Here is a 13,394-nt window from a genome sequence, read left to right on the forward strand (position 1 = left end):
ATGTTCACCAGATGGAAAGGGGGAGTCGGGACTGGGCATGGTGGCTCACGCCATCCCAGCACTTTGGGAGGACTGCTTGAGCCCAGGAGTTCGAGACCAGCAAGGCAATATAGCAAGACCCATCTCTATTTGAAATTTAAAAGAGAAATAAATATAAAAGCAAGGGGGTGTTGGGATTTAAATCTTGACACTGATTGTAGAACTCAGGCTCTTAACGAGATGACCCTGACCAGATGGTAAGCTCTATTCATGCAGGGACCTTCCCTAAGGGCCTAGTGCACTGCCTGGCACAGAGCAGAAGTGTAGCAGATATTAATGGATTCAAATGTTCATACGCTAACATTGCCAGTAGGTTGGGGAGAGGATGGTAGCAACCTTTCCCTGTGACAGTAGGCTTGTGTCCTCGCTCAGGGCACACTCCCCAGAATCTGAGCCTAAGGCAAGGAGGCCAAATTAGTGTCATAAGAAGCCCTGTGGGAGGGGTTAGAACCAGAGGGCTGCAGTCTCAGAGGGGCCTTTCTCTACCCTGGTGGGGCCTGACGTGCCCACAGGAGCACAATCCCTTTATCTGTACCTTTCACTTCAGTGTGTGCTGGACACACTTTTACACATTGAACCTAAACCTCTTTGCTTCACCTGCTTCTGTGGAATTCCTTTTAGATGTATTAACATTTATTTTTTTTTTTTTGAGATGGAGTCTCGCTGTCTCCCAGGCTGGAGTGCAGTGGTGCTATCTTGGCTCACTGCAACCTCCCTCTCCCAGGTTTAAGTGATTCTCCTGCCTCAGCCTCCCCAGTAGCTGGGATCATAGGTGCGTGCCACCACATCTGGCTAATTTTTGTATTTTCAGTAGAGAGGGTTTTATCATGTTGGCCAGGGTGGTCTAGAACTCCTGACCTGAGGTGATCCGCTTGCCTCGGCCTCCCAAAGTGTTGGGATTACAGGAGTGAGCCACCCCACCTGGCCAGATATATTAACATCTGATTTACCTGTCGTGTTTACTGCTGCACCCCTAATACCTAGAACAGTGCTTTTGACGTAGCAGGCCTTAAATCTTTGTTGAATGAAGAAAAGAAAAGTGAAGCTGTGTACCTGATCCTGGCCAGGTGGCGCTACCAGACTCTGGACTTGAGTCCTTCCAGCGCCTCCGACTGGGGCTGGATTAGCGGCACCTCAGGGGCCACTTTATTTCCTACATTTCTAAGTCACAGGGGTGGGGGTGACTGGGATATTCATTGTTGACCTCCAACACCTCCAACATGGAGAGGGGAGCTCTTAGCAGGGGTTAGTTCTCATTCTAGGAGTTAGAGCTCATACAAGCCCAGCGTCCTTTTTCACAGCCCACAAGGATGCTTCTGCTATAGTTTTATGTAACGCATAAAACTATTATTTCCTCTTGGGTTTTGGTTGAAAAATAAAGAGGTCTGCCAACAGACAGCAAAAATCAAGAGAAATAATCATTATACAATGCCAGGTTCAATTAGAAATGAATCAATGCAAATACACATAGATAAACCCTGAAATACAAACACGGCACCATAATTTAACTGACACACATACCGAAAGAGTCCAGAATGTCTCTCCCACCCCCAAAGTGCTGAATACAGCACGGGGCTGTAACTGAGTCAGGAGCTATTTTAATCTTCCTTGTACAAAAGACATAAAAATGACAAGGAACTGGGAGATGGAATTCACATGTATTATTATTATTTAAAAAAACTTTTTATAGTTTTTTTTTTTTTTGAGTCAGAGTCTCGCTCTATCACCCAGGCTAGAGTGCAGTGGTGCAGTCTTGGCTCACTGCAACCTCTGCCTCCTGGGTTCAAGCAATTCTCTGCTTCAGCCTCCCAAATAGCTGAGATTACAGGCTCCTGCCACCATGCCTGGCTAATTTTTTTTGTATTTGTAGTAGAGACAGGGTTTCACCATCTTGGCCAGGTTGGTATTGAACTCCTGACCTTGTGATCCACCTGCCTCAGCCTCCCAAAGTGCTGGGATTACAGGCATGAGCCACCATGTCCAGCCTATGATTTCTTCCAAACAGGTGCGGAGAGTCAAATGTAACCCTTTGACTGAGCTCTCACGCTTGAGGATGTGCTGCTTCCTGGCCTTTGAGCTCTGTGCTGGCATAAAGCCCAATGCCAGTGCGGGGCAGATGATCACAGTAGGGAGAATTTTAACACCAGTCATGGGACACAGTGGGGAGCAGAGACAGTAGGGTTTACCAGGCAATGCTGTTGATATTGATAGTCCTAGCAAGGCTGGCAGTTCCAGAAGGAGGACCAGCACCCCCAGGATGTATGACTTCCCATGGGTGAAGTGATCCTTCACATAATCATTCTGCTCCAAGGTCTGCCTTGTCCCCAAGTGCTACACGCTGATCAGCACCCGTCACAATCACACACGTCTCACACATACTCCAGACTCTGCAGCACCCAATGAGTACTCGCTCAAGCAGGACGAGGCTCTTTGGTGATGCCATCTTTATTATTCCCAGCCACAAGTTACGGCCACAACCTCTCTTCCATTTAGTGTGCGTCATCCGCAGAAGAAAACAGGTGCTGGTGTTCCCTGCCATGACCCAATTCCACCCTCCCCTGGCCTTTGCACGTATCCCAGTGGTCCTGGCTTGGATCAGGCCTACGGCTTACTTCCCAGGCACACTTTCAGGAAGGCAACTGGGGTGGGGGTACCCCTTTATGACTCTTCCCAGGTTACATGAGAAGCAGTGATCTTGGTGGGGTCTCAAGTAGAAGCCCTGAATTAGTGTTCATTAACAAACTTAATCCTTTGTCACAAACCAGGCTCTACCTCAAGTCAAAGATAAAGGGGGGTCTAAACATTAAGAAAAATGGCATTTTTTTCATATCACTGAGACCCCAAGAGAAGTTAATAGGTCTACCTTGTAGATGCAGGAAATCATAGGGTCAAACTACAATTTTTTATAAAAGTTAATTTTTTTTAGGCTTAATTTTTTTTTGAGACAAGGTCTTGCTTTGTTGCCCAGGCTGGAGTGTGGTGGCACAATTTTGGCTCACTACAACCTCCACCTCCCAGGCTCAAGTGAGCCTTCCACCTCAGTCTCCCCAGTAGCTGGGACTACAGGCATGTGCCGCCACGCCTGACTAATTTTTATATTCTTTGTAGAGACAGGGTTTCGCCATGTTGCCCAGGCTGCTCTTGAGCTCCTGGGCTCAAGTGATCCACCCTCCTTGGCCTCCCAAAGTGCTGGGATTACAGATGTGAGCTACTGCACCCAGCCCAAACTACAAATTTTAATAGAATTTTAAACCCAACCACTGGCCAAAACCATTCAGGTCAAGAATTCCTAATGTACAATCACATCAGTAGGGAGAGAAAGCACTCATTCTAACATAGATCCAAGAACTAATGGCTACCCCAGGTACCTTAACAGCATCAACTCAGAACTTTGGAAATCAACTAGAGACGATTCAAAGAACACAAGTGTAATTCTATAAAAAACCATCTCATCCCCATCTCGGCAGGCCCAAACTCCAGTGAGGCTTCCGTAGGTCATGGAGAATGGGTCCAGCTCTCGTCACAGGATAGAGCCCCAGGATGGGGGTCTGAGGTAGACAAAAACAAGGTAGCCAGGGGCATCTAGAGAAGATGTAACAGAGCCGCCTGGGCCTCGTGACAGTTGCAGCTCAGTTACAAATCCCGGATGGCTCTATTTGCTTAAACCAGTTTTTCCGGTGACGCTTATATGCTGGCTTTCTTGGTTTCTATAGATGTTTGGTTTCAAAAATAAAACTAAAATAACAGAAATTCCAAATCCCTCAAATGGAGCAAATAAATAATAGTAACAATATTTACATGAGTATGTCACATTGAGAGATTCCAGCATAACTGAGGAATGGAAAATCCACGAATGTGCCCCCTGGCCTGTGTGGGGTTCAGGCCTGGCTCACCATCAGGTGTGAAGACACCAAGAGGAGACAATGGATGTACCCTGCAGCGAGCTAGGATGGGCCATGACACCTGGCTGGGCCTTCTCTTAAGTCCAGGGAGGCAGGGTGTGCAGGAGCTGTGGGGTCATCCATAGATTGAGTTCCAAGCAAACAATAAAACCCTCAGCTCTCGCAAGCAGTGTGGCACAGTCAAGGTCACTGGTGTGAGCTGCGCCCTATCAGAGGAGGAGCCTCTCCTGGGGATGCCAAGGGGACTTCTCTGATTGCTGGCACAGGTGGGGACATCAGGACCTCCATCCCAGGGAGTACAAAACTCTTCACATCAGCTGCAGACAGGACAAGGAGTCAAGGTCAGGCACTATCCCCTCTTTCCTTGCATTATGTGACAAGGGGGATGTGGAATTCATTTGTGTCAAAGATCAGGGGCCTCTTGGGAGGGTTTGGGTCCCTGTTGGCCTTGTGGAGCAGCTTGAAGAGCCCGGTTCCAATGTTCATTGGAATTCCCATGATGATGCACTCAGACACCCCTGAAACAAACCAGAATGAACATCAGAGAGCCTCTAAACACAAGGTAGTTTTCAGGAAGAAAGACTGATGGCTTGAGTGTCAGAAAATTAGGATGTGAGTCCCAGCGCCACTCCATGTCAACTGGCTGAACTTCAGCAAATCCCTTTCCTTCCCATCTAGAAAAGGGGGGTGGCTGTGGAACGCAGGTCGGGGGATTCTGCACTTTCAGGGAAGGGCAGTGCCTGCTCGACAGCCCAGGAGCTTGTTGGAGACAGAGTCAGCTCCACCAGTTCTCCTCTCCCACCTGAGCCAAAAGCACCCTGGGAGGGCCCTGCCTTTAAGAACACAACTTAGCAAGAATGCTGACGGATGCTCTAAGTTTGCCAACCAGTGCTTCCTTAACTTACAGCCTACAAGAAAAGCAAACAACTGGGACAGCAGTGAATAGCATACAATCCCCTTGGAAACAGCAGCAGGCAGCTGTTAGCTGTGCTCAGGGGAAGGGGCTAGGCCAGACTTAAGAGCATCTGAGCCTTGATGATCCACAGCCCTGATGCGAAACCCTCAGAAGGCAGGGCTCCTATAGATTTACAGGAGTAAGGAGGTGGTGCAGATTCTTTCTCCAAGCCCTATGTCAACTTGGCATCAGGCTTGAGTCTACAACAAGCAAGCAAGTGGCTACTATGTGGCAGACTTTGTGCTAACAAGGAACCAGAGAGGCAAACAACCAAATTAAAGACCAACATACAATGAGACAAACACTGGGTTACAATGTGCTGAAGGACCAGGAGGAGGGGAAAACTTCAAAGTGGGGGTGGGGTGGCAGTGCCAGGCTGTCAAGGAGGTGGAGGAAGGTGGCGGTGTGTGGGGCTGCAGAGCTGTAGCAAAGGCCCAGTTCCCAGGTGTCAGGACTGTTGTTAGGCAGACTGGCTCTTCTCTTGGCCTCGGGCCTTCTTCCAGTCTTCCGTGTCCCTCCCTCTTGCCCCACTCTAATCGCTGCTTCTGTTTCTTTCCCTTCATGCTTTTTTTTTTTTTTTTTTTTTTTAAGATGGAGTTTCTCCATGTTGGTCAGACTGGTCTTGAACTCCTGACCTCAGGTGATCCGCCCGCCTTGGCCTCCAAACTGCTTGGATTACAGGCGTGAGCCACCACGCCCGGCCCATGCTTGTTTTTTTAAAAAAAATTTAAATAGACGTGAGGTCTCATTACGTTGCCCTGGCTGGCCTCAAATTCCTGGGCTCAAGCGATTGTCCTGCCTCAGCCTCCTGAGTAGCTGGGACGACAGACAGTACCACCATGCCTGGCTCTCACCTTTATCTTAAAGAATTATGTGGCCGGCAAACCACTGCTCAATGAAATAAGAGAGGACACAAACAGATGGAGAAACATTCCATGCTCATGGTTAGGAAGAATCAATAACATGAAAATGGCCATACTGCCCTAAGTAATTTACAGATTCAACGCTGTCTCCATCAAGCTACCAATGACCTTCTTCACAGAACTGGAAAAAAACACCTTAAACTTCATATAGAACCAAAAGCAAGCCCACATAGCCAAGTCAATTCTAAGCAGAAAGAACAAAGCTGGAGGCATCACACTACCGGACTTCAAACTATACTACAAGTCTACAGTAATCAAAAGAGCATGGTACTGGTACCAAAACAGAGATATAGACCAATGGAACAGAACAGAGGCCTCGGAGGCAACACCACACATCTACAACCATCTGATCTTTGACAAACCTGACAAAAACAAGCAATGGGGAAAGGATTCCCTGTTTAATAAATGGTATTGGGAAAACTGGCTAGCCATGTGCAGGAAGCAGAAACTGGATCCCTTCCTGATATCTTACACTAAAATTAACTCCAGATGGATTAAAGACTTAAATATAAGACATAACACCATAAAAACCCTAAAAGAAAATCTAGGCAAAACCATTCAGGACATAGGCATAGGCAAGGACTTCATGACCAAAACACCAAAAGCATTAGCAACAAAAACCAAAATAGACAAATGGGACCTAATCAAGCTCCACAGCTTCTGCACAGCAAAAGAAACAGTCATTAGAGTGAACGGGCAACCAACAGAATGGGAAAAAATTTTTGCAACCTACCCATCTGACAAAGGGCTGATATCCAGAATCTACAAAGAACTAAAACAGATTTACAAGAAAAAAACAAACAAGCCCATTCAAAAGTGGGTGAAGGATATGAACAGACACTTTACAAAAGAAGACATATATGAGGCCAACAAACATATGAAAAACTGCTCATCATCACTGGCCATTAGAGAAATGCAAATCAAAACTACATTGAGATACCATCTCACACCAGTTAGAATGGCGATCATTAAAAAATGTGGAGACAACAGATGCTGGAGAAGATGTGGAGAAATAGGAACACTTTTACACTGTTGGTGGGAGTGTGAATTAGTTCAACCATTGTGGAAGATGGTGTGGCGACTCCTCAAGGACTGAGAAATAGAAATTCCATTTGACCCAGCAATCCCATTACTGGGTATATATCCAAAGGATTATAAATCGTTCTACTATAAGGACACATGCACACGAATGTTCAGTGCAGCACTGTTTGCAATAGCAAAGACTTGGAACCAACCCAAATGCCCATCGATGATAGACTGGACAGGGAAAATGTGGCACATATACACCATGGAATACTATGCAGCCAAAAAAAAATGATGAGTTCGTGTCCTTTGTAGGGACATGGATGAACCTGGAAACCATAATTCTCAGCAAATTGACGCAAGAACAGAAAATCAAACACCACATGTTCTTACTCATAGGCGGGTGTTGAACAATGAGAACACATGGACACAGCGAGGGGAGCATCACACACTGGGGTCTGTCGGGGAAACAGGGGAGGGACAGTGAGGGGTGGGGAGTTGGGGAGGGATAACATGGGGAGAAATGCCAGATATAGGTGATGGGGAGGAAGGCAGCAAATCACACTATGCAACAATCTTGCATGTTCTTCACATGTACCCCAAAACCTGAAATGCAATTAAAAAAAAAAAAAAAGAATTACGTGGCCAGGTGTGGTCGCTCACGCCTGTAATCCCAGCACTTTGGGAGGCTGAGGTGGGCAGATTACAAGGTCAGGAGTTTGAGACCTGTCTGACCAACATGGTGAAACCCCATCTCTTTAAGAAAGAAAAAAAAAATTCCATGTCCCTTTTGAAAAGAGGAGGAGGTAATCTTAGAGGCAGAAGACAGGTGTACACTCTAATGAGGCCAATCTGTACAAGAGCAGGAGATGAGAGAGCAAAGGGCTACTGGGAAGCAGAGCTCTGGCCTGCAAACGGCAACCAGCCTTGGAATCCCTGCTTGGACCTGACTGGTGTGTGCCCCGGGGCAGGGTGCTGACCCTCGTGAATCCCAGCCCCTCACCAGCTCCCACCCCAGGGCTGCAGGGTCTTGCTGTGGAATCAGAAATGCTTGAGCAAAGCCCAGCAGCCAGTGCTGGCCTCACGGAAGAGGCAGGGAAGCCAGAAACTGGGGAGAATTCCCCTCGTGCTCCCTCTCACCCAGGCCAGCACTGCCCCATCAGAGCCATGCTTTGTGGGGTGGGAGTGGTGGGGGGGATGAGGCATGGCATAGAGCAAGGCTCTGCTGGTCTTGACAGCAAGTGAGGTCACCTTCGTCTTCTGACTTGTGAAAGGGCTTAATATCCACACCCCACGGGTGGGTTGAGATACTTAGCACATAGGGTGCCTGGCATGGGGACTCAGCAGGCATCAAAGGCCACCTCCCAAGGAATCCAGGACAGTGAGATGCTCTGCTCTGCTCAGTGTCATCCAGCCACTACCCCCTTCTGTTAGCCCTGGTGTCACACAGAGGGGTCAGGATCAGTGTGGCTGACTACAAAGTCAAGGGCTAGAAAAATTCTTACATGCCCAGGGTTGCTCTTTTCTTCCTGGACCAAAAACCATCTGTGGTGACAGAGGGAAGCCTTCCAACAGATTTAACGGGATACAGGATGCTATAGTCAGGCTTTGGAGATAAAAGATCCAGCAGTTCCAATTCCATGATCTGTGACCTTATTCTTGAAAAAATAAACGCTCTGCCACTCAGTTTTGTTCATTCCCTTAGAAGCCCAGCCACTGTCTAAGTTGTAAATAGTAAAGGCCTTTGATGATGCTCATAGAAACATCAAACCTACCACACACGGAGTCCTTCTGCCCGAAGTAGGCAGCGTCAAAGAGATGGTCAGCTGTCTTCTCAAAGGAGGCCAGCATCAGCACACTCTCCTTCATCTTGGCCAAGCCAAACCTAGTGATGCCCAGGACTTCACCCTGCGTCAAGGGAAAAAGAGTCACGGTGGTACTCACACCACTGGCAAAAGCACAAAACCAAAGCACAGTGCACCTTCAATAAAATCAACAAAAATCTGCCAAGTCCCAACCTCAGCCCAGCCTCTGGTGTGAAAGGCTCGGAGGAGCTATGTCTGCCCTCTGTGTCCCACTGAGGTGGTCAGTCTTTGGCAACATGGAACCTTACACTCGCATCCAGATCCCATCAGAACAAAGAATAAACAACTGAGAACTACAATCCAGAAACTAACTTTGTAAAAGGGGAGTGCTTCTGAAGAGGGTTCTTATGGCTCAAATAACTGAAAATGAAAAGAATTAAAAAATCTCAAGTATGAAGATAATTAATTAAATTTAGGTAATTCTATTCAAAGGAATACTGTGCCATAATTTAAAAAGTATATTTATTAAAACCATGAAACAAGATGGAAAATACTTGTGATGTTAAACAAAAGTCAGAACAAAAACTGCATGCACACTGTTTGCTGCAACTAAAGTAACAGATGCACATGGACTTCAAAGAAGTGCTCCCCACACCACCTCGTGCCAGAATAGATGCAGGACTTCAAGGAAGACTTCAAACTCAGCCTCAGGGTGGTAGGAAATGGGCCATTTCCCTCACTTGATTTCTAAATATCCTGTAATACACTATTGACTTGTCTAGGGAAGCCTTATGAAAACATGCTGCCCTAAGGCACAGCTAGAGGGAAATAAGTTTTTTTTGGAAAAGAGAGAGAGAAATAAAATCAAAACAACCAATCAACTTCAGGTCATCTTAACTTCTTCTTTCCTGGGAATGGCTACAGAAGAGTGATGGATGGGTTTAATAAGAAAGAAATACCTCAACTTGCCACGGGACTCTCTGGGCTTTGGCAACGGCTAAATTTGCTTTAGGATGACATTCAGGATGAAAATGGAACCAAGTTCCAGCTCTCTTCACTCCACTGAATGGGTGTGAGTTTGCCATGAGGTTGTAATTCTCATATAGGGATTTGACCAGGACACCCAGCCTAGGTAGCATACTTTGGTTTTTGAGCAATGTTCACATCTTAATGGTGAACTGCTGTGACGATCCTCACAGCAGCATATTCTACATGTCTTAGAAACTCCATAGGTTTATTCTCCTAAGAGTGAGTTTCAGGACACCCAGGCACCCGAGGGTCTCCTGCCCACACACCTTGTAGGTCATGAGGTCAGAGAGCAGCATCACGTGTCTCCTGTCAATGCTCATGCCGTGGTTCACCATGGTGTACTGGATTTCGTTGATGATCGTTGTCCGGGCGGCCTCGATGCCCAGAGTTTTCTCCACCTACAGAGAGCCAGGAATGAACGGAAGCAGCCCCTTCCGGGAGGCCACTGCAAATTCTCTCCACTTCCTACTCTGCCCTGCAGGTTCCAAGCAAACCCTGTGCCATTTTCCAGAAATGGATTGCTGGACAGTTTTCAGTTGTAGACCCAGGGCAAATGGGATGGTCAGAGAAGTATGGTGGGAACCAGCAGAAGGCCTGCAGATGGCACAAGGCAGACAGCCTAACCCTAAGGCAACTCCAAGGGCTGAGCGGTACCTCATAGGTGTTATTGGAGGTGGTTCGGGTGCCCTTCACACCGTGTGTGGCCATGACCGCCCGTAGGTTATCACCTTCCACCAGAAGCTTGTACTTCTCCTTTCCACTCTGCTCATCAATGTGGATGACAGCTCTGGACACCTCTGGAATGCCCTGCACCACCACCTGGATTCAGAGGCAGAGACGGCGGTGAGGATGGGGTGAGCCACGCCCTGGGCTGGTCACCTTCATCACCCCAGCTGTCAGCAGTGGTCATCTGAGACACACTACAGCTAATTTTAGGGGGATGGGAGAACAGAAGAAGTTCAGGGGACTGCACCTCATCCTAACATCAGTTTTTTGAGAGAGCAGAGAGGAATCTAACAGACTAGCTCCTTGGGGATAAGGCGAAGAAGAAATGAAGAAATGGGACTAAGTGACAAAGCCCTTAGGTCCCAGCCCTGTGTGTCACACCACAGGAAGCTGCTGGGTCTCCATGGGAAGCGACTTCTGTTTTACCTTGGGGAGATCCTCTTTCAGGAACTGCAGCACGTAGTACATGGAGCTCTTGCTGTTCTCTCTGGGGGTGACACACACCACAGCCTCACCGTGAACAGCCACGTCACCGGGCTTCACGCGGAGCTTGGAAGTGCAGATGGAATAGCGCACTGTCTCAGCGTTCACCTGCAACATGGCCGGGCGTAGGTGTTACTGACAGAGGTTTGGAGGCTTCAAGTCCAGTGTTTTTCATCTTTCTTTCATTATTGCCCCTCTAAGAAGTCCTTTAGTCAGGTTTGTTCTAAGCTGTCCCCCACCATGAAATTAATGCCATAGATATACTGCCTATCTGTTTCACATACTATATGTGTGTATTATCTGTGCTTTATTCATAAAAAGAGATTTTGTTCACTCACAACAAAATATCTGCCCTGGAAAATTCATGCTCAGTCCATGGCAACACATGCAGCAGCCTCTGTGGGAAGCTCTAGGGAGGCTGGAGGTTGGAGGCCAGGCTGATTTAAAAAGTTCTGTGGGGCCTCCCCTTCACCTGACATTTCCACAATGGTTCATGTGCGACAGTCCTGGATACAACTCAGGTCTTCTGCAAAACAGCCACAAGGCAGGCAGCAAGAAGGAGGCTAGAGAAATCCCCAGACTGCAGAGTGGGTTGCTGCATTTCAGAGTCAAGTGTCATATGGGTAACATATGAACTTGGTGCATGAGAGAACGGGCTGACAGACTGTGTTTTAAGGGCTATGAGATGGTGTCAGGAAGTTACTCATTTTGCACCCCATGTCAGTCTGTTTGTGAGAAAGGCTGATCATCTTTCAACTGTTACCTATTTCCCACGAATGCCAGTTTAAGAAGCCAGGTTAATCTCCCCATCTAAAAACATTTACTGAACCTCTTAGGCTAGCTGTCATGGTGGGCACTGAGGACCCACAGGAAAGTAAGACAGCCAGCGCTAGGGTCCTTCCAGACACTGGGAAGAGGAGCGACAAGATCACTTTATCATGATACCATGTCACAGTGAACTGGTACTGCGGTCTGCACAAAATTTCAACTGATTTCCTGTGTGTCTTTAGATGGCTATATTTGTATCAAAGTCAAGTTTAGAATAAGAAAATGTGAGGGAACAACAGAATCACAAAAACCAGAAACCAAACAGAAGCTTCTGCAATGCTTCCTCTGTCTTGCTTAGCTCTTGCCCTAGTTTATCGGTACCTATCTTGGGACTAACAGGATGACTTCCTCTCTACATTTAATTATGTGACTCACTTCCAGTCTCAGAAGTCTAATCCGTTCCAGGGAGAGCTTGACGAGAATAAAGCAGTCATCAGGAAGAAACACTTCTTCAATATACTCGGAAATCTGGAGTATTAAAAGATCAAAGTGTTCATCAGCCACTTTCCCCTTTCCTAAGAGCATGCGACTGCTTGCTTTTTTTGAAGAGCTGGAGTAGTGTGGACGCCACAGACTGGTCAATCCATTGCAGCTGATTTTTACACTTCCTTGCAACATTGCTGAGCTAGTTTTCTTGTTATCAATAGAGATTTCTTCTTACCTCTCCCAAGAGGGTTTTCTCAATTCTTCCTTTCACGAGGCGAGCATAATCCGCGTCGTCATCCTTGTCTAGCTGTGCTGTGATAATTGGAGTGCTGTTGAGAAGCAAAGGAAAAATGATGCTACCACAAAGGAGAAGCCTGTCTGAAGACCACTGCTTTGTTAAACCCAAGTGCTATTTAGAATCGTAATGTTACTAGCAACTGCAGTTTACTGAGCATTTACTCTCAGGTATGCTAAGGGGTCCACATACATTCTCATTTGCACTTACTATTTTTAACGGTCCCCAGGCAATCTACTCCATAAGTGAACGAAAAGATTTTCAGAAAATTCTTCCTTAGAAAGTGAACCCTGGGCGAGCGCAGTGGCTCACACCTGTAATCCCAGCACTTTGGAGACCAAGGCAGGCAGATAACCTGAGGCCAAGAGTTTGAGACCAGCCAGGCTAACATGGCGAAACCCATCTCTACTAAAAACACAAACATTAGGCAGGTGTGGTGGTGCGCACCTGTAGTCCCAGCTACTCAGGAGGCTGAGGTAGGAGAATCACTTGAACCCAGGAGGTAGAGGTTGCAGTGAGCAGAGATTATGCTATTGCACCCCAGTCTGGGCAACAGAGACTCTGTCTCAAAAAAAAAAAAAAAAAAAGTGAATCCTACCTGTTTTTCTTTGGTCTTAATAGTCATAACCAGCAGTTATTTTAGTTCTGTTCCCTGTGTAAACTCACCACCCAGATTTTTTTTTTTTTGAAAGGGATCTCGCTCTGTTTCAGGCTGGAGTGCAGCGGCAGGATCACAGCTCACTGCAGCCTTTACCACCTGGGCTCAATTGATCCTCCTGCCTCAGCCTCCCAAATAGCTGGAACCACAGGTGTGTACCACCATGCCTGGCTAATTTAATGTTTAAATCTTCTGTAGACTTGGGGTCTTCCAATGTTGCCTGGGCTGGTCTCGAACTCCTGGGCTAAAGTGATCCTCCAGCCTTGGCCTGTCCAAGTGCGGGGATTACAGGCACGAACCAC

General features: G+C 47.1%; 1 protein-coding gene across 2 annotated transcripts in view; it reads right to left on the reverse strand.

Annotated features, from left to right (window-relative positions):
• Positions 1-2,468: 2,468 nt before the first annotated feature.
• Positions 2,469-13,394, reverse strand: part of POLR3A (RNA polymerase III subunit A) — a 54,601-nt gene continuing 43,675 nt past the window's right edge. For both annotated transcript variants that reach the window (XM_064374373.1, XM_064374372.1), the window contains 7 exons: positions 12,375-12,468; positions 12,089-12,181; positions 10,829-10,993; positions 10,331-10,495; positions 9,943-10,074; positions 8,618-8,750; positions 2,469-4,459 (listed from right to left, as the gene is read on the reverse strand). In XM_064374373.1, coding sequence (XP_064230443.1) covers positions 4,311-4,459; positions 8,618-8,750; positions 9,943-10,074; positions 10,331-10,495; positions 10,829-10,993; positions 12,089-12,181; positions 12,375-12,468 — 931 coding nt within the window. In that variant the 3' untranslated portion in view covers positions 2,469-4,310. The remainder of the gene's footprint in view (positions 4,460-8,617; positions 8,751-9,942; positions 10,075-10,330; positions 10,496-10,828; positions 10,994-12,088; positions 12,182-12,374; positions 12,469-13,394) is intronic.

Source organism: Aotus nancymaae, unplaced genomic scaffold (assembly GCF_030222135.1).
Source record: "Aotus nancymaae isolate 86718 unplaced genomic scaffold, 86718_ANA_hifiasm-v0.15.2.pri h1tg000010l, whole genome shotgun sequence".
NCBI classification, from domain to species: Eukaryota; Metazoa; Chordata; class Mammalia; order Primates; family Aotidae; genus Aotus; species Aotus nancymaae.